General features: G+C 42.0%; 1 protein-coding gene across 3 annotated transcripts in view; it reads left to right on the top strand.

Annotated features, from left to right (window-relative positions):
* Positions 1-3926: 3926 nt before the first annotated feature.
* GLI2 (GLI family zinc finger 2) overlaps positions 3927-23371 on the top strand; it is a 250144-nt gene continuing 230699 nt past the window's right edge. Inside the window, exon 1 of one of the 3 annotated variants that reach the window (XM_039319357.1) lies at positions 3927-4614. In XM_039319357.1, the coding sequence (XP_039175291.1) occupies positions 4597-4614 (18 nt within the window). In that variant the 5' untranslated portion in view covers positions 3927-4596. Of the gene's footprint in view, positions 4615-4734; positions 4805-23371 lie in introns of those variants that run through there. The other 2 variants (XM_039319356.1, XM_039319358.1) reach the window with 2 other exon arrangements.

Here is a 23371-nt window from a genome sequence, read left to right as displayed (position 1 = left end):
TGCCAGTAACAAATGCATGTGCACTGTTTGTCCATTTCTACATTGGTTAATCATATCTACATTTCCAAACAAGGTTAGCCTGTTTGGCCATTCCTCAGAGAAACCTTCTCCTTTCATACATTCTCCACAATTTGCAACTGTAGCATGGTTTTTATTATATATTCCAGGATTTCAGCAAGCTTATGAGAGATGTTGTCCAAACCCATCCTTTTTGAGAAATAAGAAGTTGGAGGCCAATGGATCTGGAAAGAAAGGTTAATCTAATGTTTATGTCAGTTGCAATAATTGTTTTTTCTTACCGTTTCTCCTTTTCATCTAAGAGTGATGAATCAGCTTATGTGTTTGGCCATCACACAGCTTCGGTATTCTTAAATTGGCTGCCACATGAGCTGGTTTTTGGTTATATAAATAGTCAAGCCAGAACACTGTTTCAGGGAAAAGCAGTGATGACAGAAGAAAGCAATGCTCAATAGTTGGAAAGACACCCACCCTTCATCAGTTATGTAGCAGTGTGAAGAACCTCCCTCACTTTTCTATCTTTGGGCAAGCACTGCACCACGGAAAGCCCCAATGAAGAATTATTGAGATACTTGGACAGCACATACTAACGGAGATGTTTAATTTCACATTGTTTCCTCTGTTTAGTAATGGTGAAGACTTGCTTTTGTTGAGAATGTTTCCTGGCAATCACAGAAGAGGGTTTTGCCATTGCCTTCTTTCAGGATGTGTTTCCAACTTCCTAATCTAGTTGCAGCCTTAGGATTTCCTGATCTTCTTCCAACCAAGTCCTAATGGAATCCAATCCTGCTTGGCATTATTTATTTATTTAAAACATCTATTTAGCTGCCTTATTTTATATCAAACTCTGGGCAGTTCCGAACCAAGAACTAAAGGAATAGAATAGGATAGGATAGGATAGGATAGGATAGCTTTATTTGGCCGTGTGATTAGACACACAAGGAATTTGTCTCCGGTGCAGATGCTGTCAGTGTACATGCAAAGCAACAAAGTAATCATCATCATCATCACAACAATACTAATAAGAGGGGGCAGTAAAGAAGATAAGAAGGATAATAATAAGGCTGTAGACATACAATATGGGTAAATGTACATAGACATTAAGCAGTACTGTAAGAATTAGGTGTTCAGCAGGGTGATGGCTTGAGTGAAGAAACTGTCCCTGTGTCTAGTGGTGTCCCAAGGGGAAGAGTTGAAACAGTTTATGTCCAGGATGTGAGGGGTCTGTAGATATTTTTTCAGCTCTCCATATGACTCAATGCAACATACAGGTCTTCTGTGGAAGGCAGGTTGGCTGAAATTGTTTTTTCTGCAGTCCTAACTATCTGTTGGAGTCCATATCTGTCCTGTTTGGTTGCTGTACCAAACCAGACAGTTATAGAAGTACAAATGACAGGCTCAGTAATTCCTTCTGTAAAAACTGTATTAACAGCAGTCTGAACTTCCTTAGTAGACTCAAGAAGAACATTCTTTGTTGTGCCTTTTTAATGATGATTCTAATGTTAGGTGTCCATTTCAAATCCTGGAAGATTAAAAAAACCCCAAACTGGAAGGATTCTACTGCTGATGCTATGCTGTCAAATATAGTAAGAGGTGATAAAATAGAAGGGCTCCTCCTAAAATCCACTCTCATCTCTACATTAAGCATGTTCAGTTCCAGATGATTCCGGCTGCACTATAGGGCTTGTTGTTCAACCTCCTGTCTATATCAGACTCATCACCATCTCAAACTGTTGTATCATCTGCAAACTTCAGTACTTTAACAAAGGGATCCCTAGAAATGTAATCATGGAGAGAGTACCCAGCCCTTAGGGGCGCCTGTGCTAATTGCCCATCTATTAGATGTAATCTAAGTAAACTAAAGCATTACCAATAATAAAACATAAAAACCTTATTAAAACCAGAAACATTAAAAAGAAAAAACTGACATCAAGTTAAGCTGTTGTCATGCAGTCACCTTATCCTATACTAGCTGGGGGAGGGGAGCCAAATCTTCAGTGCTTTTCAGAAGGCTAAGAGGGTAGAGGCCTGCTGATCTTCAAGAAGAAAGGCTTTCTATAGGATAGGGCTGCTGGAATACTTCCTAGCTCCCGTAAGGTGGCAATGTGTAGGGGAAGATACTAGGATCATGCCCTTCCTATCTAATTTGGGAGGGATAGATGTTCTTTGAGAAAGATGATCCTATAGATAACTTGGCTCTGTGCCATATAGGGCTTTAAAAGTAATATACAGCACCTTGAATTATACCCAGAAGGTGACTAGAAGGCAGTGCAGATAGAAGTGTTACATAGGCAAACCTAGGGGCACCTGTCATTGCATACTTGGCTGCACTCTGGATCAGTTGTGGCTTCTGAGTAGACTTTAAGAGCAGCTGCAGGTAGAGTTCACTGCAGTAATCCAAACAGGAGGAGACCAAGCCATAAGCGATAGGAGCAAGACCTCCTGGTCCAGGAGGCACGCGAGACAAATGTGTGGAAAGCCTCTCCCTTAGAGATGGTTGCCACCAGCTCCTTGAATAGCAGCCTTAAGTGTAAGGTGGATCTCTAGATTATGTATCTATAAGGGCATCCCAAGGGGAGGAGTTGAAACAGTTTATGTCCAGAATGTGAGGGGTCTGTAGATATTTTCAGTCCTTCGTATGCAACACACACACACACACACACACACACAGAGAGAGAGAGAGAGAGAGAGAGAGAGAGAGAGAGAGAGAGAGAGAGAGAGAGAGTGTCCAGAGGACTATTGCCCTGCCCAGAATTAAAAATCAAACATCTAGGCTGGCGGGGTGGGGGAGGCAAAACCCCACAACACTCCTCATGCCAAGGTTGAGTCAAAGCAGGTTCCTGCCCATCCAGATTCTTACAGCTTCCAGGCACTTAGCCAGCCCTGCCACCCCATCACTTCTCTGGCTAGGGATGAAGAGATTTAATTGGGTATCATCGGTTGATACCAGACCCCATACTGGATGGTTTCATGTAGAAGTTAAAAGAGAGGCCTTGAGGTACCCCACATTGCAATGGCCTAGGGCTCAACCAGTCCTCTCCTACCAACCAGCTTCAGAGAAGTCCAGGAGGGCCCAAACGGTTGCTTTACCTCCATCTGGAACTCTCCAAAGGTCATTGACAAATGCGACCAGTGCTGCTTCAATGATGTGTCCTGGCTTGAACCTAGACTGACAAGGAACAGGATAATCTACTTATTGTTAAGTCAACTGATTTAAATATTAATAATTCAATTGCATAATGAGACAGAAATCTATATTGACTGATGTATTTTTACTTATTCACTTGACACATTGTCAACTGCATTTGGACCCGTGGCAGTTGACAAGACTGAAACATCTGCTATGGGGAAGAACATTTTTTGATCTGTATGTGAAAGTTTTGAGTGTTAACTTTTCCTAATAATTTCTCCCCTTAAAATCCTTTTCCTCTTGCACGCAAACTAAAATAAAAGGCACACAAAACTCTGAGGAGGGAATCAAACAAGGCCATCCGGCAACTCTTAAGAAAAGAATTGGTGGCCACCAAGATATTATATCCCAACCACGGCCACTTTATCCCTAGCCACGCCAGCAAATAGGTGAGAATTGGAGATGGGAACCTAAGCGCGTCCTAAACAACTTCTCGGGGGCTTCGTGGCTCGCGCCTTCCAACTCAGGAACAACATTTCGCTCGCTCGGCTGCCCACGTGACCCGCGCTTTGGCCAAAGTTTGCGCGCGCCCGCGCGTACGAGAGAAAGAGAGAGACCCGCTTCTGAGGAGAATCTTCTTGTTCTTCGAAGCGCAATTTGAGCTGCTTAATTCCCGCTGCGCCGGCTCCTTTTTCCGCCTCTTCCCCCCTCCCCGCCACTCGCGGCACCTCCTTTCCCCTCCGGTATGCGAGGAAAGCCGTCCTCTCTGGAAGAGCTAATGGTGCAGTTGACTTCAGGGCGGGGAGGAGGAGGAGGAGCACCCGCCGCGGATTAGAATGAAAACAGATCAGTCAATGGATTTGGGTTCCGGAGATCATCTGACTTGAATTAACCAAACCCCAACTGGGTTTCAAAAGTTGGGAGAGAGAGAGAGAGAGAGAGAGAGTTTCTTTTCTCCTCCCCTTTGGTTCGCCCCCCTTTTCTTTTTTGAACTTTCCTCAATTGGCGGTGGGCGAAAGCAGAGCTCTCTCTCTTTCTCTCTCCCGCCCTCTCTCTCTCTCTCTCCTTCTCTCCGTCTGCCTTAATTTCCCCCCGAGCTGCGTGTATTGATGTCCTACGCAGGGATGATGGATGGCAGAAAGGCAGAAAGACGCCAGCAGCAGGGGCGCTCGACACTTTTTTAAACTCTCCCAGCCCCTTTCCTTTCCCCCGGCGATCATCAATGAGCCTCGGAGCGGGAGAAAGAAGGGGAAAGAATCCGCGCGGGTGTCGGGAAGGGCTGGCGGCGGCAGCGAAGACTTCGCCTTTCTTTAAAAGGGGGGCAGAGGGACGGAACACGAAAAGGAAGCCCGGTCAGCGAACCCCACTCGCTCTTCCGCGCCCCTGAAGTGGACGATGGGGAGCTGGGCTCGCCGCCCTGCTCTGGAGCCGGAGCAGCCGCTGGACGCATGAAAACTTCTCTTAGGGTAAAGTCGCGGCTCCCGCAGAGTCGCTCGTGACTTTTTTTTCCTCCCCCCCCCATCGCGGCGTCTCGGAATTCTCCTGAGGAGGGGCTGGAGGGGACGCGGATTCACGAGCGACGATTCCTCCGCTCTCTCCAGAGAGATCGTAGACGAGGGAGAAACGCGCATTTTTCCCGCCTCCTCCAACTCTCGGGTGGGTGTGACGGGCCATGGGGGGAAAAAAAGTTGGGGCAGGTCGCCCCCGCGCAAGGAGAGGTTGTAGCGCGGTTGCCAGGACGGATAGAGGAGAGAAAGAAGCGGATCCAAAACTTAGCGGCCGCGCCTGGCTGCCCCGCTGCAGCCGAAGACAGCGAGCTAGCCCGGGGCGAATGGGACAGAAGGGGGGGGGGAGAATTGGCTAGGCCCGATCCGGCCGTAATGTGAAGCCGAGCGAAGGGAGAAACCGACCTCCAGTCCCGCCGGCCTCCTGCAGCGGGGCGGGGGAGTGGGGAGAGGTCTTCTCGGGCAGGTCGCCTTGAAACCGCCTCTCTCAGGTAGAGAGTCTGCTGGTCCGTTCGGCGACCAGCGGCTCGATTCGGCTCCGTCTGCTCCCCTCTCCACGTTGGCCCAATTTTGCCAGGATTCAAAGCGGGACGCTGCGTTGTTGTTGGTGGGGGTCGTCCCCGTACCTGGCCTGCAAAGCGTCTTCGGCAGCGCCCGGGGACTATTTTGCGGACACTTTGGACCGAGTTTGTAGGATGCGTGCGTGCCTGTGTGATTGTGCTACTGCTGGGATGCTTCCCTGTGCGTGCGGCGATCTAAGGCGGCAACCTCGTGGCGCTGTGATGTAACAGCCTGACAGTCGCTCCTTTGCAACGCAAGGTTTATTTTTGTATCTTTCCAGAGACAGAGAACGTGGCCGAAGTTCCTGTAGGGTTATTTCCTGGGTGTGGATTGGGAAGTGGGGGAGGGGAGAGGGAGAGAGAGAGAGACACCTCTGGATGCGAGTTAAGTCCGCGCACTCGCCTCCCAGCCACGATGTTTTCTCCCCCCCCCCTTCCCGCCACCCCATCCTTCCCCGGTCCCCGAAGCGATCTTTCATCAAGTACATTTGCGAAGGAATTTCAACCATCCACCTCTGCAACTTGATCCGCGTGTGTCGGGGAGCGGCGTGGAGAGAACTGGGCGCCAATCCTATTAAGGGGTTTGAAGAGCAAAGGGGATTCTCTCTCTCCCACCTCAGGGCTGAAAACAATTGCAAAGAAAAGGAACTCAACTCGTCAGGGATGCCTTATTAACTCCAGTATCTTCGCCTCGCCGCAATACTCACCCGCACTCGACGGCCGTCATTTGCTGGGGTTTCCCTGTTAGAAATGTCCAGTCCCGGCGGAACTGCACAGTTTTTTTGCCTCCAAGAGTTGCTCGAGGCGCTGTTAGGCTTGGGCTTTATTTAACTAGAAGTCGGCCCGAGATTGCAAACTCTTAGCGGTCAGCACTCCGTAAAAGAATATGGTGAATAATAGCCAGGGGCCTCTTGTACCTTTCCTTCTCTAGGGAGTTGAGCTTTGGAGGCAGCTGTGGGGTTGCAAAGTTGTGTGAGGAGATGCTGAGAAGTTTTGGATTGGTTTAAGCCAGGAACAGCTGGCAACATAAGAGTTTAGTTTCTCATTAAATTTATCTCATCTACACACATGTGGCAGGTAACAAAAACAACTGTTTTAACACCATTGGCCACCTTTCATCCTAAAGGCCACAAAACTAATAATGTGTTAGACAAAGTTACATAACTTTGAGAGAAAATAAAAACAATCAGCGTTTAAGAAGTGGGAAGATCTTTCTGCACTTGAATGGGAAGTCTAACTTTCTCTATGCATATGCAATATATGCCAACAATATTCTGATAAACTACACTACCCTTCATCATTGATTTTATGTAAGTTTACTCATCAGTTAAGTTCAGTATTTTTTTTTTCTCCAAATGAGCATTTCTTTCTCACAGCAACATGGTAACAATTCAGAATGTGTTTAACATAATTAAACCAACTGAGTTCAGGAAAACTTTGGGAGTACATTTATTAAAGGATAGAGAAATGAATCCCCAGCATAGATTGAAATCTATGATGTTTTGTCTTTTGAATTCTTAATACACTTAATTTAATATTGGTTTCTTTTATTTTATACAGTTTCTAAAATACTGTGTCTGGGTACACTTTTGCGGCTCTGGGTTTTGAAGTTCATGTTCTATTGACTGCTGCCATTAAAAAGAGCAGTTGTAAAAATCACTCTTATTTTTTTTTATTTTTTTTTTTTTGTGGAATTGGGTCTCAGGGGATGGCCAAGAATCCGAAAGTAAACGTTTCTCTTGCCTGCTGCATAAAATAGCATTTAAACAAATATTGTATTGGCATGTCCCGTGGACCTTGTGCCAAAAGGATAGAGTAAATAAACGATAAAATCCAAAATATACAGAAAGGGGAAAAACTGATTTCTTGCAAAGCTGCATAGATCTCATCTGTTTGTTCTAGCTCCCTTAGATTTAAGTGAATCCCTTTTTTTGTGATTTTCTGTGTACCAGGCTGAAGGTAAAGCAGATTTACTTACATTTGTGTGTGTGTGTGTGTGTGTGTGTGTGTCTAAAGCAAAGCAAAGCAAATTATTTTCCTTCACTTGGAAATTTTTTTTTACAGATATCAGAGGTTTTCCTAGCTGCAAATGTTTATTGCACATAGTTCACACACCAATGTCTACTCTGTGTTTGTGTCTGTTCGTGTGGTTTTTGAAGTTTTTCTGAAGTAATTTCCATTTTACCCTGTGTGCTAGGAAGTGGTGACACCTGCCTTTGACTTGCCCTCAAAATAAATGACAGATACAGTATGATATCTCATCCAGTATGGTCTTTTCTCTCATGCTGTCTCTCAAGCAAATTACTCTCAGTGGAACTTTTTTTGGGACAATTAAATGTAAGGCAACTTTCCAAAAATCCTGCCAAGAAAATTGCAGAAACTATATATGTATAATCTTTCTAAAGGCTTTAGATAGGCTGCCCATAATTTTCAGAAGACAGAACTGCTTCTTCTATCTGATAATCACTGTTTTCTCTGTAGTGGCTTTTTTCATTCTGTGGTGTGCTTTTCCAAAAGAGATAATCTTGAAAATGCGGGTGTGGTGAAAGAGTAATTTGATCCTGAATCCTCTTGTAGACTTAAATGTATCACTTTGAAATGCTCAGAAATGTTAACTGCTCTGCAAAAGAAAATATATCTTCATGAATTTGGGTTCTAGCTTCCTTTTAATATCCTTGTTTCTTAACATCAAGGAGGAGATATAGGTCGAGGTATCTCAGTATGTATAAGTGATATTTGCAATGCAGTTATGTTCATTTAAGAAATAAGGTGAAATATTCAGGCCATTTCCTTTTGTTTTTCTCTTTTCTCCTGTTAGGTTTTTTTTTTAGGCTAGGATGATTAATTGATGCATGGTACATCTAACATTGCTAGTCTATATGCAGTTTTTTTTCTGAAGTATCATCTGTTGATCTTAACCTTTTATTGCATTCTGAGCAAATGTGAATGAGTTGGCAACTTTATCACTCATTCATATTTACTTTCCCACAAAACTTTCCCATTGACTACATGGACAATCCTGATTACATTGCATCTAAAGAAATATATCTATGCAAAATGTAATGCACTTTTATTTTTAAATTACTTGATTGGGGTATAACTTGCTGTAGTAGCTCCTCTAGAGTTATAGGACAAGGGAAGAGTCTGGAAGTGATGATTAATTACAAAACTTCCTTAATTAGATTAACATATCAAAGAGTTTTCAGTTTTATTTAGCGCATACCCTGGCTTTTTTTTAAAAAAAAATAGCCTTGAACATATAGTACTTTTTAAGGGGCAACTCCTTCCACCATAACAATCTCTTCTAGACACCTCCGAAGCATTTATAGAAGCTGAATAAATGTTGTTAAGCTTGCTCGCTCAACTTCTGGTGGCCTACTGTAAGCCAGTTGTTTGCACTGTGTCCTGAAAGATACACAAATCCATCAAGCTTTTTGTATTCTCAGAAGTGCCTTGTTCACAACAGAGTTTCCAGGACAGATTAGCAAAGAAAGCAAATGCAGCAAGCAGCTTTCCAAAACTCTCTCTGTGTATTTGTGGAGCAAATACCCAACTATTGCTTTCCTTAGAGTGAGCACACTTCACCATCTTACCAAAAGATTTTTGAAGTAGTAGGCTAAAAAAAGAGCTTATTTTGAATGCCCCTTCTTTTAAAATGTGGTTATTATCTAATTATGGCTTCAAGTCTTCTCTGACACTTACTGGGCTGTGAATGTTTGCTTGTAAGCTGCGGTTCGGCTATCTGAATTTTTGTGAATGAAGTAGATTGCTTTGTGCTAATTTGCTTGAAAAGTGTTTGACATATACTCAACATTAGGGTGATTACGGAAGAGAATTGGACTTTATTTGTTAACATTTTGAAGGTAAACCATGTAGGGTCAATTACTTTTTTAACATACAGTGACAAAATGACAACAATATTCTTATTTAAAAATGGCTAAATTTGATCTTAGTTGTATCTACTTACTGGATACTTACTATGTGATACTTGAACTTAAAAATAAAATGCAGAAGGAGATAAGTAATATTAAATATTCCAAAAGTGAGTCACTCTAAGGATAGGGTAGCAACAGCAATGACTCTCAATAGTGTACTTGAAGATTATATATTTTATCCAGGAGTTTTATGGAGGCATAACTGAGTAAAACCATTTATTTAAACCCTGAAAAATGTTTATGAAATTTAGATTTTGGTCACCTTGGCTATCCAGAGTAACAGGGCCAGAACTCACAGGAGATTTATAGAAACACAGAATAGAGTTTCCCTTTTAAAAAATTACTAAGTATTGTTGTTCTTGTTGTTATTATTATTACTATTATTTAGTTCCATTCAGTGTTGAGTGAAATAAGACAGGCTAAAATTCTAGATGCTGATTTTCTGTTTCTTCCTTTTCAGTCTTCATTTCTCTCATCTGAAAGGCTTTTAAAAGAAACCTTACCCTGATTGAAGACTTTTTCTCCCTCTTTGCTGCTAAAAAGAGTAGGTGGGAACAGAACCCACATTAATTTTGTGCATGGGGGGAGGTTAAGCTTTAAGCAGGACTCTGAAGTTTTGGGTTAACTTGAATAGGTTAATGTATTTTTTTTTTAAAAAAAAAGGAGAAAAAAGAACACACATTGGTGGGAAGTGTGTTTTAACTCTGAGTGCCCGATCCCATCCATTAGCATAAGAAAACCAGTTTTAGTGCATTTACTATTGTATTGACTGAAGAGTTCCAACAGTCAGGAGGAGAAAGAAAGTGAAAAGCTGTAAAGAAATGATGGCCTATTCAAATTCTTCAGCAGCCCAAAGCTCTGGTCATCTGGCTCTGAAATCAGGATCTCCCTTTTATCTTCCCTTTGCCTTTCTCTAGCCTTTTTCACACGTTCGCTTTTGTCAGGGTTTATTGATCATGTTTTCTTCTCTGCAAATCTGTGGAAAATTTAATGAACCAAAAACAACAGTGAAATCAAAGGAACTTTTAGCACTAAGTTGAATCCTGCATTCCCCTCCAGTGCCCCTTCCCACCTTTTTAGCCCAGAGAAAAAACGCCCTCTCGCATTGTGTCTCTACTGTAAGACATACAGTAGAAAGTGCAGGAAACAGCTGTGCCTCCTAACGGTTCAGAGGGAGAAAGTTTGTGTAATGTGTGTGACTGGACAGAAAGCCCAATTATAAATGCTTTTCTCCTCCTTTTCATACCTTTGTGAGGGTCAGATGCAAGGCTCTTGGCTGCTCACAGGGTAGCTTATGATAAAGTATTTCCTTTCAGTAGAACGAAGCCCATTAATTGCCTGGCATTTAAACCCGAGTTGCAATGATTGCTGATTACCCGTTCTTATTTACAGCCCCAATTGTTTTAGTGCCCTGATCTTTGCGCATTCCACATCTGCCTTGCCTCGCTGCTGCCTTGGCGTGTTTTATGATGCAAATGTTTTTGTCAACTTGCAAATAGTTTCAGTATCTGGATGATCTCAGGTGGTGCGGTTGAAATGCAGTTCCTTTCCTCCCGGTTGGACTCGAACCCTGTAATTAAATGGGGCTTCCAGACCAATTATGCTTCTAGGTTTTCTTTCAAGCAACTTATGTCAGGGGGTGGGTGGGGGAGGGGGGGAAATCATTTGAACTGTTCCCTCTTTATGATTCAGTCATATTTGATTTCTAAGACACTGAACAGTAGTTATTCTTAAGTCTCCTGTTTTATTTCTCTTGTGTGCCTGTCTGGCAGGATAGTGGAAAACTGAATTTAGCACATGTAAGATGCTTATCTTCTATTAGCTTCAGATAATGTCTCTCAAATAACCACATTTTCTCATTGGTCTGTGGATATCTTTGTAAGACAGAGTACGTTATAAACAATCTTTTACTTGATCCCCAATAACTTGTGGCTGCTTGTTAAATTGTTATTATTGTCAGCCAAATTTGCTGACTATCCTAAAGAAAGCTGATGAATTATGAAAATGGATGCATGTTGTGCGTGTGCGCGTACACACACAAACGCGCGCGCGCACACACACACACTTTCTGATAGCAACCTGATGGATGGTGATGGTCACATTTGCTGCCTATTAACAATCGCCAGTTGAATTTTTTACATGGTTTTTCTATTCTCAGCATTTCTATGGGATTTTTACATTCACATGCCATCGAGTCTTTAACATGATTGTAACAATAGTTTTATTCTTTTTTTAAAAAAAATGGAAATGTAAGGCTGCCTATTAGCTGAAAATGCAATCAAGAAATACCTTATCCTCAATTATCATTTTCTGGAGATACATGAAAGGAAATGTCTAAGACGGCATGAAGTTTGTTTGCTTGATATTTTAAAAGATTCTCTGAGGAAGTTAAGGAAGGTTTTTGGATGAGCCTGACTAGCCAGGTACAGTACTCAGAAAAGAAAAAAGAGGCTCAGCTCAATGACAGAATATGTGTTCTCTTTGCTAAAATTTCTGGATTAATCTCTGGCAGATCCATTAAATGGAATTCTGAAAATAGATATCACAGGTAACTGATACGAGTCAGAGAAGTTCCAATGTATACAACATTCACCATATCAGAAGTAAAAAATTGTCCTTTTAGTTGTTTTCTGGTGACAATGCAAACAAGTCCATGTAGCTGTACTGGCCATCATCTTCTTGAGCATTTTTTTCAGCTTCTCAAGACTAGTGCACTATCTTAGTATTTCCTGGTTGTCTCATACCCAAAGATAGTAAACAAATAATCATCAGAATTATTTTGTCTCAGTGGGTTTTGCGTACAGTATCAGAGATGCCTTGCTTGTTGGCTTTTTAATGTATTCCTAGACTGCCATAAAATTCCATCAAAGCTCCCCCCCCCCCGGCTTTTCATTTATGATGCATTAATACATGCCAGGTAGAAAGAAAAGAAAGTAGGCCAGTAGGTAAAGGAATGTACATTCTTAGATTTTACCAGGTAGTATCAGAGTGTTCCTGTAGGTGCAACCTAACAGTCTAATAATAATAATAATAATAATAATAATAATAATAATAATAATAATAATAATAGTAATAATAATAATAATAAAGTTGGAAGGGACCTTGGAGGTCATCTAGTCCAACCGCCTGCTCAGGCAGGAAACCCTATACCATTTCAGACAAATGGCTGTCCAGTCTCTTCTTAAAAACTTCCAGTGTTGGAGCATTCACCGCTTCTGGAGGCAGATTGTTCCACTGGTTAATTGTTTTAACTGTCAGGAAGTTTCTCCTTAGTTCTAGGTTGCTTCTCTCCTTGATTAGTTTCCATCATCCGTTGCTTCTTGTCCTACCTTCAGGTGCTTTGAAGAACAGCTTGACCCCCTCTTCTTTGTATAAGCCAGTTTTCCTCTGAATGCCAAGGCCCGTTTTAATTCTATCAGGATGAATATTTGAATAATTCCCCCATCAAATAATTATTTACATCCATTGTGTATCTATTTGAAATTGGTCTTCATTCAGAGTTGTAGTCAGGAACTTTGGCTACCTCATGCATTTGTTTGACACAGCCACAAACTTGTAAGTCAGTCTTCTGCAGCTTGGGGTCCTCCAAACAGACTGGTCCCACAGTAGGCAGAATTCTCAAAAAAGCATGGCATATCTGCCAAAAAAAACAAAAAAACAAAAAAAAAAAAACCCCAAAACAAAATGGAGTGCTCTTTCAGTCACCCGATTGGGGAAAGCTGACAGAATCTTCAGAGTCTGATGCTCAGTTGTGGCACACCAGAATCATGGGACTTAGAGATCAGTTGCTTACATGGTTTACTTGTTAAGTTCAGGGCTACTTAAGAAGGCTGGTCAGTCAGTCACCCATCCAAGGGCTGGCCAATTTGAAACTTATTTTGCTTAACATTTAGATTGTTTCATGAAGTGACCTTCCCATGTTCCATCCATTTACTTACTGAATACAGAGCAGGGAATAAGATTTGGAGCCATCATCCAGTTGATGGTGGGCCTGCGTTTGCCACATTATAGGGTGGTAAGTATCTGGAATATTATAGGCATAGACAAGTGGGGAACCTTGGTTTTTTATGACTTGTGGACTTCAACTCCCAGAATTCCTGAGCCAGCCATGCTGGCTCAGGAATTCTGGGAGTTGAAGTCCACAAGTCATAAAAGAACCAAGGTCCCCCACCCCTGGCATAGACCATGGATGCAGTTCCGCTGCACATTCAGCATTCATTGGAACCAAGAGGATTTGAAGGGAGCAATAGTAACAAACCCAGAATCGGAAGCGAGCTCTCTGTGCTGAAAAGGAATAAGCTATACAGGGAATTGTCAAATTGCAACCATTCATTTATGATGGAACTGAAAAAAGTGACGACTGATTGTCGCACTTGCAACTCTTGTGGCATCCCTAATCAAAATTCAGATGTTTGGCAACCGCCATGTATTTACAAACTGTTCCAATGCCCTATGGTCACATAATCACCATTTGTGACCTTCCCAGCTGGCTTCCATCAAAACAGGTCAGTGTGGAAAACCAGATTCATGTAATGGTTGTGTGATTCACTTTATAACTGCAGCAAAAAAAGTTTTGCAAAATGGGGCTCTATTGACTTAATGACTTTGTCACCTAGCAACGAAAGTTTCAGTCCCAATTGCAGTCATAAGTTGAGGACTGCCTTTATTACCTTATTCCAAATTAAATATTCCTCACCTTCCTCCTGTCTCCAAGATGTGAAAAAAAACCTTCTTCATTACGATAATGTTCATATATATTTTTCTTGCTTCATACTGACTTTCTGAGATTATAATAGAGTTCTCTCCCATTTTTTTTATCTCTTGGTAGAGAAAGGCTGTATGGGATCTGTTGATAAAGGAGAGATCTGTTAAAAGAACATCAGGTCCATAAGATTTAAGATTCTTTCTCAGAGGCATCCTTAGCAAGGGCCCTTTTGTGACTAGAGGACAATACAATAAGTCAGGCAGGAGCTTCTGAGCTGCATCTGGAAAGGACCCTGAAGTACACTTGTGTTAAGTTGAATTGATTGAGATTTAATAGCTGTTAGTGGCTCTGAATGGTAATGATTTTCTTGAGTATCTTCACTACAGCTTGACATTAATAACCATTGGACGTGTGAACGTGAATCAAACATGTGATTTACTTCTAGAGAAGCATTTGCCCACCCTCCTTTTTAATAATTTAGTTATTTTGATGCTTAAAAATAAAAAAGCAAACAAGAAAAAAAAAACCTTTGGGTTTGAGAAGCACATATATCTTGCAAGTTTAATTTTGTTCTCCAGAGGTTGTGGGTTTTTTTTTCTTTTCAGTATAAATCAAATCATTATATTGCTGGGCATGATGAATTTGTTTTAGATGCCATTATGAATTAGGGTTATGCTAATAGCTATATAAGTATCATAATTTATTTAATAATACATTTCAGTATTTAAGCCCGTTTCCTGTATTAGTGATTGTGTACATGCATGATGATGATGATTTGCTATTTGATCACATCTTGATTGTTGTAAATTAAGACATTTTGGTGAATTTTCCAGTTTGGGGGTGTAAGGTTTGAATAAAGAGTGAGAAAAAAAATCTGGGATTATTTCAAGTAATATTATCAGCAAACTTGCCTTGTGTACCATTTCAAACTTCTTTTTTTATGTAAGCTATGTGGATATCAAATCCATATCACTTATATAGGTACATATAGGCAAACAACAATATATTTTTTCAAACAAAGTTTCTGGAAAAAAATGGAAGAAATAATAGATCAAGGAATGCATCATAGAAGAGAATATTTGTAGCCCATGGTTAAAATGATCCTTGGTGCTCTCTGAGCTTGGTAGTTTTCTTGCAGACATTTCATTACCAAACTAGGCAACATCATCAGTGCACAAAGCAGATGAAAACCACCAAGTTCAGAAAGCACCAAAATCCCCACAATGCATCATAGAATGCATGATTTAAATCAGTGGTTCTCAACCTGTGGGTCGGGACCCCATTTGGGGTCGAACGACCATTTCATGGGGGTCGCCAAACAACGCAGTCCGCCACTTTTTTCCCTTTTCCTTAGCTGTGCTACTCCCTTTTATTCTATTGGCTTTTGAAAGCCAATAGAATAGACTCTCTTGAATAGAGTCTAATTCTATTGGCTTTCAAAAGCCAATAAGAATTGTCCAGGCTGTCTCTGCCCTGCTGAGCCCGCCAAAAGTCCCATTCTGCAAACGGTGCTGCACCAGTTGAGTAGTCCTCGACTTACGACTGGTTGGGGGTCGTGGCATTTAAAAGGTTGAGAATCACTGATTTAAATGGACATTGCCATATGGTGGCTCAAACTAATAAAATTACTGCTAAATGCTTGTTTGTCATGTTGGGACTGTCAAGGAAATGGAAGGCAATGTTTACTCAGCAGAAAGATTAATGGTTTATAGGGAATTTGTTGGTTTATGTGGATGTACTATGTGAAAAATTAATTCCTTCATTTTGTACCACGTTCAGACTTTCACTTGCTAGGTGGAAAAAAAGAAGCACTATGCATGAGTGCAGAGGTTTGGGGGCTATTTTGTTTTGGGCTAATACACAAAAAAAGTGTACTAAATGTACACATAATTTGTGGATTGCTGCTCATTGATGAATGTCTGTATTAACCATACCTACAACTTTTTGCTTGTTTTCACTCAAAGGTTAAAAAAAGCTAAGGACAAATGACACATAAATATAGCTCAAATTGCTGAATATGAGGGTAGATTTTAGCTTTGCTTTCAAAAATAGAAGTTTGTGAATCAAATACTTGACAGCCCTTCAGTCTGTCATTTTTCTCCTCAAGTATAGAAACAAAGCACCCTGGTTTGATATATTGGTTATGGTTGGGCTTATGATCATCAATTTTGCCTTTGATAGCTCAGTGGCCTAAGGATCAAGGTTTGAAGTCTAGTTTTTATTACCCAAAATGCTGTGTCTCTTATGAAATACATTCTGCCTATTAAAAAACTTGTGCTAAAGTTAAGAGTCTTAAGGAAATCAAAGATTGACTTCAAGCAGGAGAAAAGCACAAACCCATCAAAAAAATAATCTGTGAAGTGAATCCCATGTATTATAGGATTGATATGTATGAAGAATTTGCACAGAAGTAACTCCCTTGATTCACACATGCTGTAAACAGACCAGAATTTGGTATATGGGATTATGAATCATAAATATATCCACATTGCTGGATTTGGAAGAGGCAGCACTAATAGAATGTAGGTGGTACGGGACTTTTAGGGCAGAATAGGATTACGTCTCATGAGGTATGCAAGTTATACCAGCATATCCTTAATACTTCATGCAAAAGATAAAAAAATATACAGACATGTCTCTGAGGAAGTGGTATTACATTATTGGAAGTTGGCCATAGTGTGTGATTATGCACAATATTTTAAAAAAACTGGCCAATTATAAATAGGACAAATTTTGCTTATTTGACCATGATTGGCCTGAATGACTCCTTGCTCTTTATGATCATGCAGCACTATAAATCTCTGGTTTATGAAACCTGCTGTTTTACAAATTTTATTATAGCTGACAAAGGTTATGTTCTCCCCACGCCAATCATCCCTCAAGATATTGTGACTTTTGACTTCTACCCTTCATCTGAAGAGATGACTTCATAGGATAGATGTAAAGTGTTATTTTCTTTGGCTAAGTGTCATTACTTGCAGAATTAAAAGGTGGGCCTCCTGCATCTTATCGCCACACTAAAATTGCCCGTCAGTCAGAACATTTCCTTTATGTTACTCTTGCTCTATCCAGGCTAGAGTTTCTCAGTTCTAGGTGCAAAAATTCAAACAAAGTGCAGTGCTCAAGGTGCGGCATTCATTGGCCACTTTACTTTTCATGCTTTGTTCCCCTTTACCATTAGTAGCATAAAATATAACAGGATCTACAGAAGCCCAAATATTCTGTGCTGTCTGGCAGATCTGCCTGGCAGTTATTCTTTTTGAGGATCTCAGTGCTGTTGATAGCTTGCACAGCATCCTCCAACTTTTTGTCAGTTATTCACATGACTATGGCCTTTATCCCCACTGAATTCCTTTTCTAAAACCCTGTTGTTGTTTTTTCCGGTTGAGAAAGGAATCTTAAAAAGCTCCCACTCTAAGAAATGAAAATATGTTTCCTTGCCTAAAAAGAGATTGCAGTTTTCAGAATTGCAGAGTGCCATGGGTTCAGCTGAGGATAGCTCCTTCATAGATCCAGTGATCCTACTGAGGCCCAGTGCTTTTTTTCTTAAAAAAAAAAAAAAAAAGGTGCCGAAACTCACACACGTCATATAACCCGCCTTGCCTATCCTACAAGGTTCCATCCAAAAAAGGTGCTGGAATTCCGTTCTGGGCATTTTATGAGAAAAAAAGCCCTGCTGAGACCCCTGTCCAAATAAGACACAATCCTACTGGTATGGCTTTTGACTTATGGGGCAACTTGATGTCTGCCCATGAAATAACCTTTTCAGTCTTTGAGCCTTTTCTCCGTTGTTGACCCAAAATATAAAATATCTCAATGAATTTAATCGTTATATACCGTTAATAATGTTTGAGTCTAATATGACATATTAATATCATCATAATATAATGTGGAACATGTGTGGTCATGCATATTGCACCTGCCTGGAGGAACACCTTAACACACTGTGTCTTTTCCAAGATCTGCCATAGGAACCCAAGGAAAAATGTGGCTGCTTTAAGGTGTTCTGAGCAAGTGGTATGTACACCACTATATATGTTCTGAATCACAGTTGCTGTTTGAACTTAGCTCTGATAAATACAGTCCAGTGATTATTCCAAGACTTACCCAGTATAGATATTAAAGAAATATATAGGGACCATAGCTGGGCCAATAATGAGGAAGCAAGACTATTGTCTTTGGACTGCAAAAAATCTGGACAACCACCAGATGGCATTAAAGCAGGGTGGATAATAATCGATGATTTAAAAAAAAAAATGTAAAAAAAATCAGATTTTTTTATTTAAATCGGATTTTTTTTATTTTTATCAAATTTATTTTAATAAAATGCTTTTGGAGTAAAAATCTATCTAAAATAGTTTTCTATTTAAGATACATTAATAATTTAGTTTGTTCAGCATGAAATGGAGCTTAGTTATGTAGCATGAGGCTGTATATTGTGCAGTATTTACATTTTTGGTAAACTCATTCAATTAATCCAAGCTCTGCAAGCTGAGACAACATGCATTGCATTGATGCATTCACACAATTTCATAGTAACCATGAGGTAAATCATAAAACAAAGTTCAGGAATATTCCTTTATCCCATTGTTTTGCAAATCTGTGTACACTACACACTGTATGATTGTTTGAAGAGAAATGCATCTGTATCAGGATCTACGTCAGTGGTTCTCAATCTTTCTAATGCTGCGACCCCTTAATACAGTTCCTCATGTTGTGGTGACCCCCAACCATAAAATTATTTTCGTTGCTACTTCATAACTGTAATTTTGCTACTGTTATGAATCATAATGTAAATATATGACATGCAGGGTGTATTTTCATTGCTACGAATTGAACATAATTAAAGCATAGTGATTAGTCACAAAAACAATATAGCAATGCTCGCTGCAGAAGCTTACTCTTCCTTGCTCAAAAATGTTGGGAGGGAGGGAAGGGGAAGGAAGGAAGGAAGATTGACGGGGAAAGGAAGGAGATGGAGAAGGAAGGAGATTGAAGGGGGAAGGAAGGAAGGAAGGATGGAAAAGGTGCTTTATAACGCTCAACAGGGAAAGACATTTTAACCCCCGGTGGCTGATTGAGGAAGCTAGGTCCGTTGGACCGATTTCCAAATAAACCTGATTGGGGAGGCGGGAGTGTAAATGATGTATCAAAGGACGCTTCCCGTTGCCCCTTCCCCTCCCTTTTTGGCTACCACTGGGGAAAATGCAAAGGCGCGCGTGCACGCAGGGATAAGAAAGCACAAATGCCTGGATTAAAACTGGTGCCAACATTTCCAAACAAAACGCTCCGAGCCGCGAATTATTATCCAAAGCGGGGTCCGCTTGAATGATTTCTCTTCCCTTCCGGCCATTTTTTTTGTCCCCCATATCTGAGCAGAGCTGCCACTGGCCTGCCCCCATAACCAAGGGTCCTGGAGCAGCACTTTCCAAACTCTGGTGCTGCTTATGGCGGGGATTGGGGTGGGGGAGAGGGATCCTTTCTTACAGCTCCGAAACAAGTTTTCTCCTTTGATTTCGGGGCCCCATTGCCGGCCCGGCCAGCTGGCCTCCGACTCACATGCAGGCATCGCTGCTGCCTCGCCCTCTTCCCCGCCCCCTGGCCGCTTCTGAAGCCCAGAGCCCGGCAAGCCGGGAAGGAGCCGCTCCTACCCAGCAGCCCCATGGTTGCGCTGGGCACCAGAGGGCCGAGGCGGCCTTCGACGGCGAGGAAGGTAGGCTGGGCAGCATGGGGGGAGACTCCCGTGTGGTGTGGAGGGTGGCCGGGGGGGAGCGCGGCTGGGCAACCAGGAGGCATGGAGACTGGCTTGGCGCTGCAGCTCAGCTCAGCCGGTGGTGGTGGCAGTGGCGGCCACTGCTGCATCATCAGGGGTCCCCGCCACCCCCACGCTGCCCGGCCTGGTCTTCCGTCCATCCTTGGAGCTGCGGTGGGGGCTGGTGCTGCGTGGCCCTCCAGCCCCTCTGCCAGCCCGCTGCTCCCCCCCAGGCACCCCTCTACCTCCCGGCGCCCGCCCGAGTCACCTTGGGGGCAGCAGGAGGAAGAAGGAGAGGAGAAGGGCGAGAAAACCGCTGCCGCCGCCCCCACACTGCCCGGCCTCGCCCTCCGCCCATCTGATGGAGCTGCGGTGGGGGCTGGTGCCATGTGGCCTGCCATCCCCTCGTCCAGCCTGGCTGCTCCCCCCCAGGCACCCTTCTTGCCCCGGCGCCTACCCAAGCCTCCTTGGGGGCAGTAGGAGGAAGAAGGGGAGGAGGAAGAGGATGGCAAGGAAGCTGCCGCCAGCACTGGGCACCAGGAGGCGGCTCTCCTCTCCTACCTTTGCTGCATCTTCTTCTTCCTTCCCGGCAACTTGGACTCTGGCGCGTCTTCCTGGCCAGCGGGGCCAATGGTCGGGCTGGCTAGGGATTACAGAGGCTGGTCTCCTTTGGGCCGCGGCTTATGGGAGGGCTGGTCTGCTCAGTGGAGCCTCCAGTGGGCCGCTCCCAACAGGGATCCTGGGATTTCCCCGGGCGGCTCCAAGGCCACAAGGCCCTGGCCGCGCTTCTCCCAGGGGGTGGGACACCCGGGCGCAGGGCCAATCAGGAGCCCTGCAGGAGGTAAGTCCGCCTGAGAGCGAGAGAAGGGAAGCGAAAGTGCCTCTCTCTCTCTGTCTCTCTGCAAATGGCGGAGGAAGCTGTGCGGAGACAGATGCGGAGTGGTTTCTCGGTTCCTAAAACCATCGGAAATATGTCTTTTCTGATAGTCTTAGGCGACCCCTGTGAAACTATCGTTCGACCCCCCAAAAGGGTTGCGACCCACAGGTTGAGAACCGCTGATCTAAGTGTTTTAATTAAATAAAAGAATTTGAGTAGTTTTCCAACTATGTGTGATTAACCTATTAACCTAAAATCGCTTCTGATATTGCTGTTTTACTAACTTGATAGTTTATTATTCTTTAATAGGAAACCTTCATTTTGTTTGCAAATAATATTAAAGATTCTAACTACCAGCAAGAGTGACTCCTTACATTTAAAAAGCCTGTCATTTCAGATCCACCATGGCAGCGCCTGTTAGTGGGCCTCCACTCACCTGCTGCCTGCCATGTCCCTCACCTTGTTGTGTTACTGCGGTATTGTTCATGTGTGTTATTGAAAAAAAAGTCCTTATTTGGTGAAATACACATTAGTGCACCTCATATCAGAGGAGAAAGCAGATTAGAATATTCTAAGAGATAACTTCATGATTTGTAGTAGAATTCCACTCATAATTAGAGCATTTGCTGTACAGACATTAGACTGCTGAAGCTTAGATGTTTCAGAATGAAGAAAGAATGGGTTTTTGAGTGATAGAACTTAATAACAGTTTTGCTTCTGATATATAGCTTACTGCCTCAATATGACTGTTATTTATGTATCTCATTCCCTTTCTCAACTGAGTGTTGTACCCCTGATTTGAGCCAGTCTTTTTTTATTGGGTTTCAAGCTGATTAAAATAGGAGTATTGTAGAGCCTATAGAGTTGAAGTTGTTCCACTCTAGACCAGAGTATTTCCTCTTTTTTCCCAACATTTGTTTTGACACATTGGTTGTGAGAACTTGGCTCTAAGGCCCAAAGTGGAACATAAGCACAATACAATTCCTATATTGATGTTCTCTGGCAACTGATACATTTTTTTCTTCTTCTGTTTAATTGATCTTTGGAGAGCCCTGGACAAGTAGTTGCAATTTTGTTGGAAAGATTTCAGAAGTGGTTTGCCATTGCCTCCTTCCTAGGGCTGAGAGAAAGTGACTGCTTTTTGTGTCTAATGTGGAACTAGAACTCAGTCTCCCAGTTTTTAGCCTGATCCATAACCACTGCACAAACTAACTCTCCCAACTGATACATACAGCCAATTCATTAGAAGATCTGCATTCTTTTTTATCCTACTGGCAACTGATGCGACAGAAGTCATAGATTTTCAGGATATTTTTGATTAACTGCTCAGAATAGTTTATTGAGGAATGCCAGAGTCACCAATTCTTAGAGGTACTGTATTGTATTATACATATGACTCAAGCTTCTAGAGAAGGAGAAAACTGTGCTGAAGCTATATGTTATATAAGGTTGAAGTTTAAGGGACTACTGGAGAAGCTTTTAGCTACACAAAGGGATTATAGCATCCCTTTTTACCACTGGCGCCCAACCTACTTTGGAGCAATTTTAGGAATGATTTTCAAAATACTGCAAGAAGTTGGAAATGGGGAGATATCTTATTTATAGGTGGAAATACGGGCAGATGTATTAGAGTTCCATGGATTTGTGTCAAACAGGTATCACGGGGAGAGATACATTTCCCATCATATACAGAGTAGTAGGACATTGTTTCATTAGATGGTTGGTAACTCCCATCCCTGTTTGCATCAGGAGTTGGTTAAAGTAGGAGAGCAACTGTATCTTGCCTCAATCCAGCTTTCTCAGAGTGACAGATACTTTGTGATAAAGCCATTGGATTAACATGCCTTTGGAGATTCCAGGCAGAGTTCCATGTTGATACTTGCAGACTCCAGAAGTATCCAGGATTCTTTCTTTACTTGTCTTCTCAAATAAAGAATTAATCTCGGAGATTAAGCAGCTTTGTTGCCAAAAGATTTTTACAGCAAGATCTAACATAGTACCAATTTTTTCCTCCTCCTCCTTTAGGGATCCATTCAATATCTTAATTATATAAAGAAAGAATTGGAGCATAAACTCCAAGAAGAACAATGTCTAGTTTCATGTACGGTATATAAACTAGGATTTTATAGCCCTTCCCTTCAAATGTTATTTAGAGCTTTTCAGCTTTAGTGTCTGTGATGATTTCTGAAATCAAAACCAGAAATCCAAACTTTTGCCAAACCACAGGCTCCTTAGTGCCAGACTTGGGAGACAAGCGCCACATGTTTTGGTATAATTTGAAAGCACAACATATGTTATTTTTAACCCTTCTCTTTCTCTACCCTTTGCAGCTATCTAATCCCTTTCTTTACTAATCCAACAGATTACCTGTAGTAAATGTTTGGGTGACTATTTCTGAGTCGCTTCAAAGCTGCAGTGGCAAAGTAGCCCAAGAACCTGGACATGGAAAGTTGTTTTTTTTATACAGGTAGTCCTTGATTTACAACCACAATTGAGCCCTAAATTTATGTTGCTAAGTGAGACATTTGTTAAGTGAGTTTTGCCCCATTTTACAACCTTTTTTGCCACAGTTGTTAAGTGAATCACTGCTGTTGTTAAGTTAGTAACTTGATTATTAAGTGATCTGGCTTTCCCATTGACTTTGCTTGTCAGAAGTTTGCAAAAGCGGATCGCTTGACCCTGGGACGTTGCAACTGTCATAAATGTGAGTCAGTTGTCAACCATCCGAATTTAAATCGCATGACCACGGGATTCTGCAATGGTCATAAGTGTGAAAAAATGGTTATTCTCAGTGCCATTGTAACTTTGAACAGTCTTTAAATGAACAGTCTTTAAGTCGAGAACTACCTGTAGTGCCACCATTTGATATTGTAACACTTATCAGGTTTA

The sequence above is a fragment of the Crotalus tigris genome, unplaced genomic scaffold (assembly GCF_016545835.1).
Source record: "Crotalus tigris isolate CLP2741 ecotype Arizona unplaced genomic scaffold, ASM1654583v1 scf7180000023579.1091882, whole genome shotgun sequence".
In the NCBI taxonomy this organism is placed as follows: Eukaryota; Metazoa; Chordata; class Lepidosauria; order Squamata; family Viperidae; genus Crotalus; species Crotalus tigris.
Note: the sequence above shows the minus strand (reverse complement) of the source record. Positions and strands in the feature narration are given on the sequence as shown.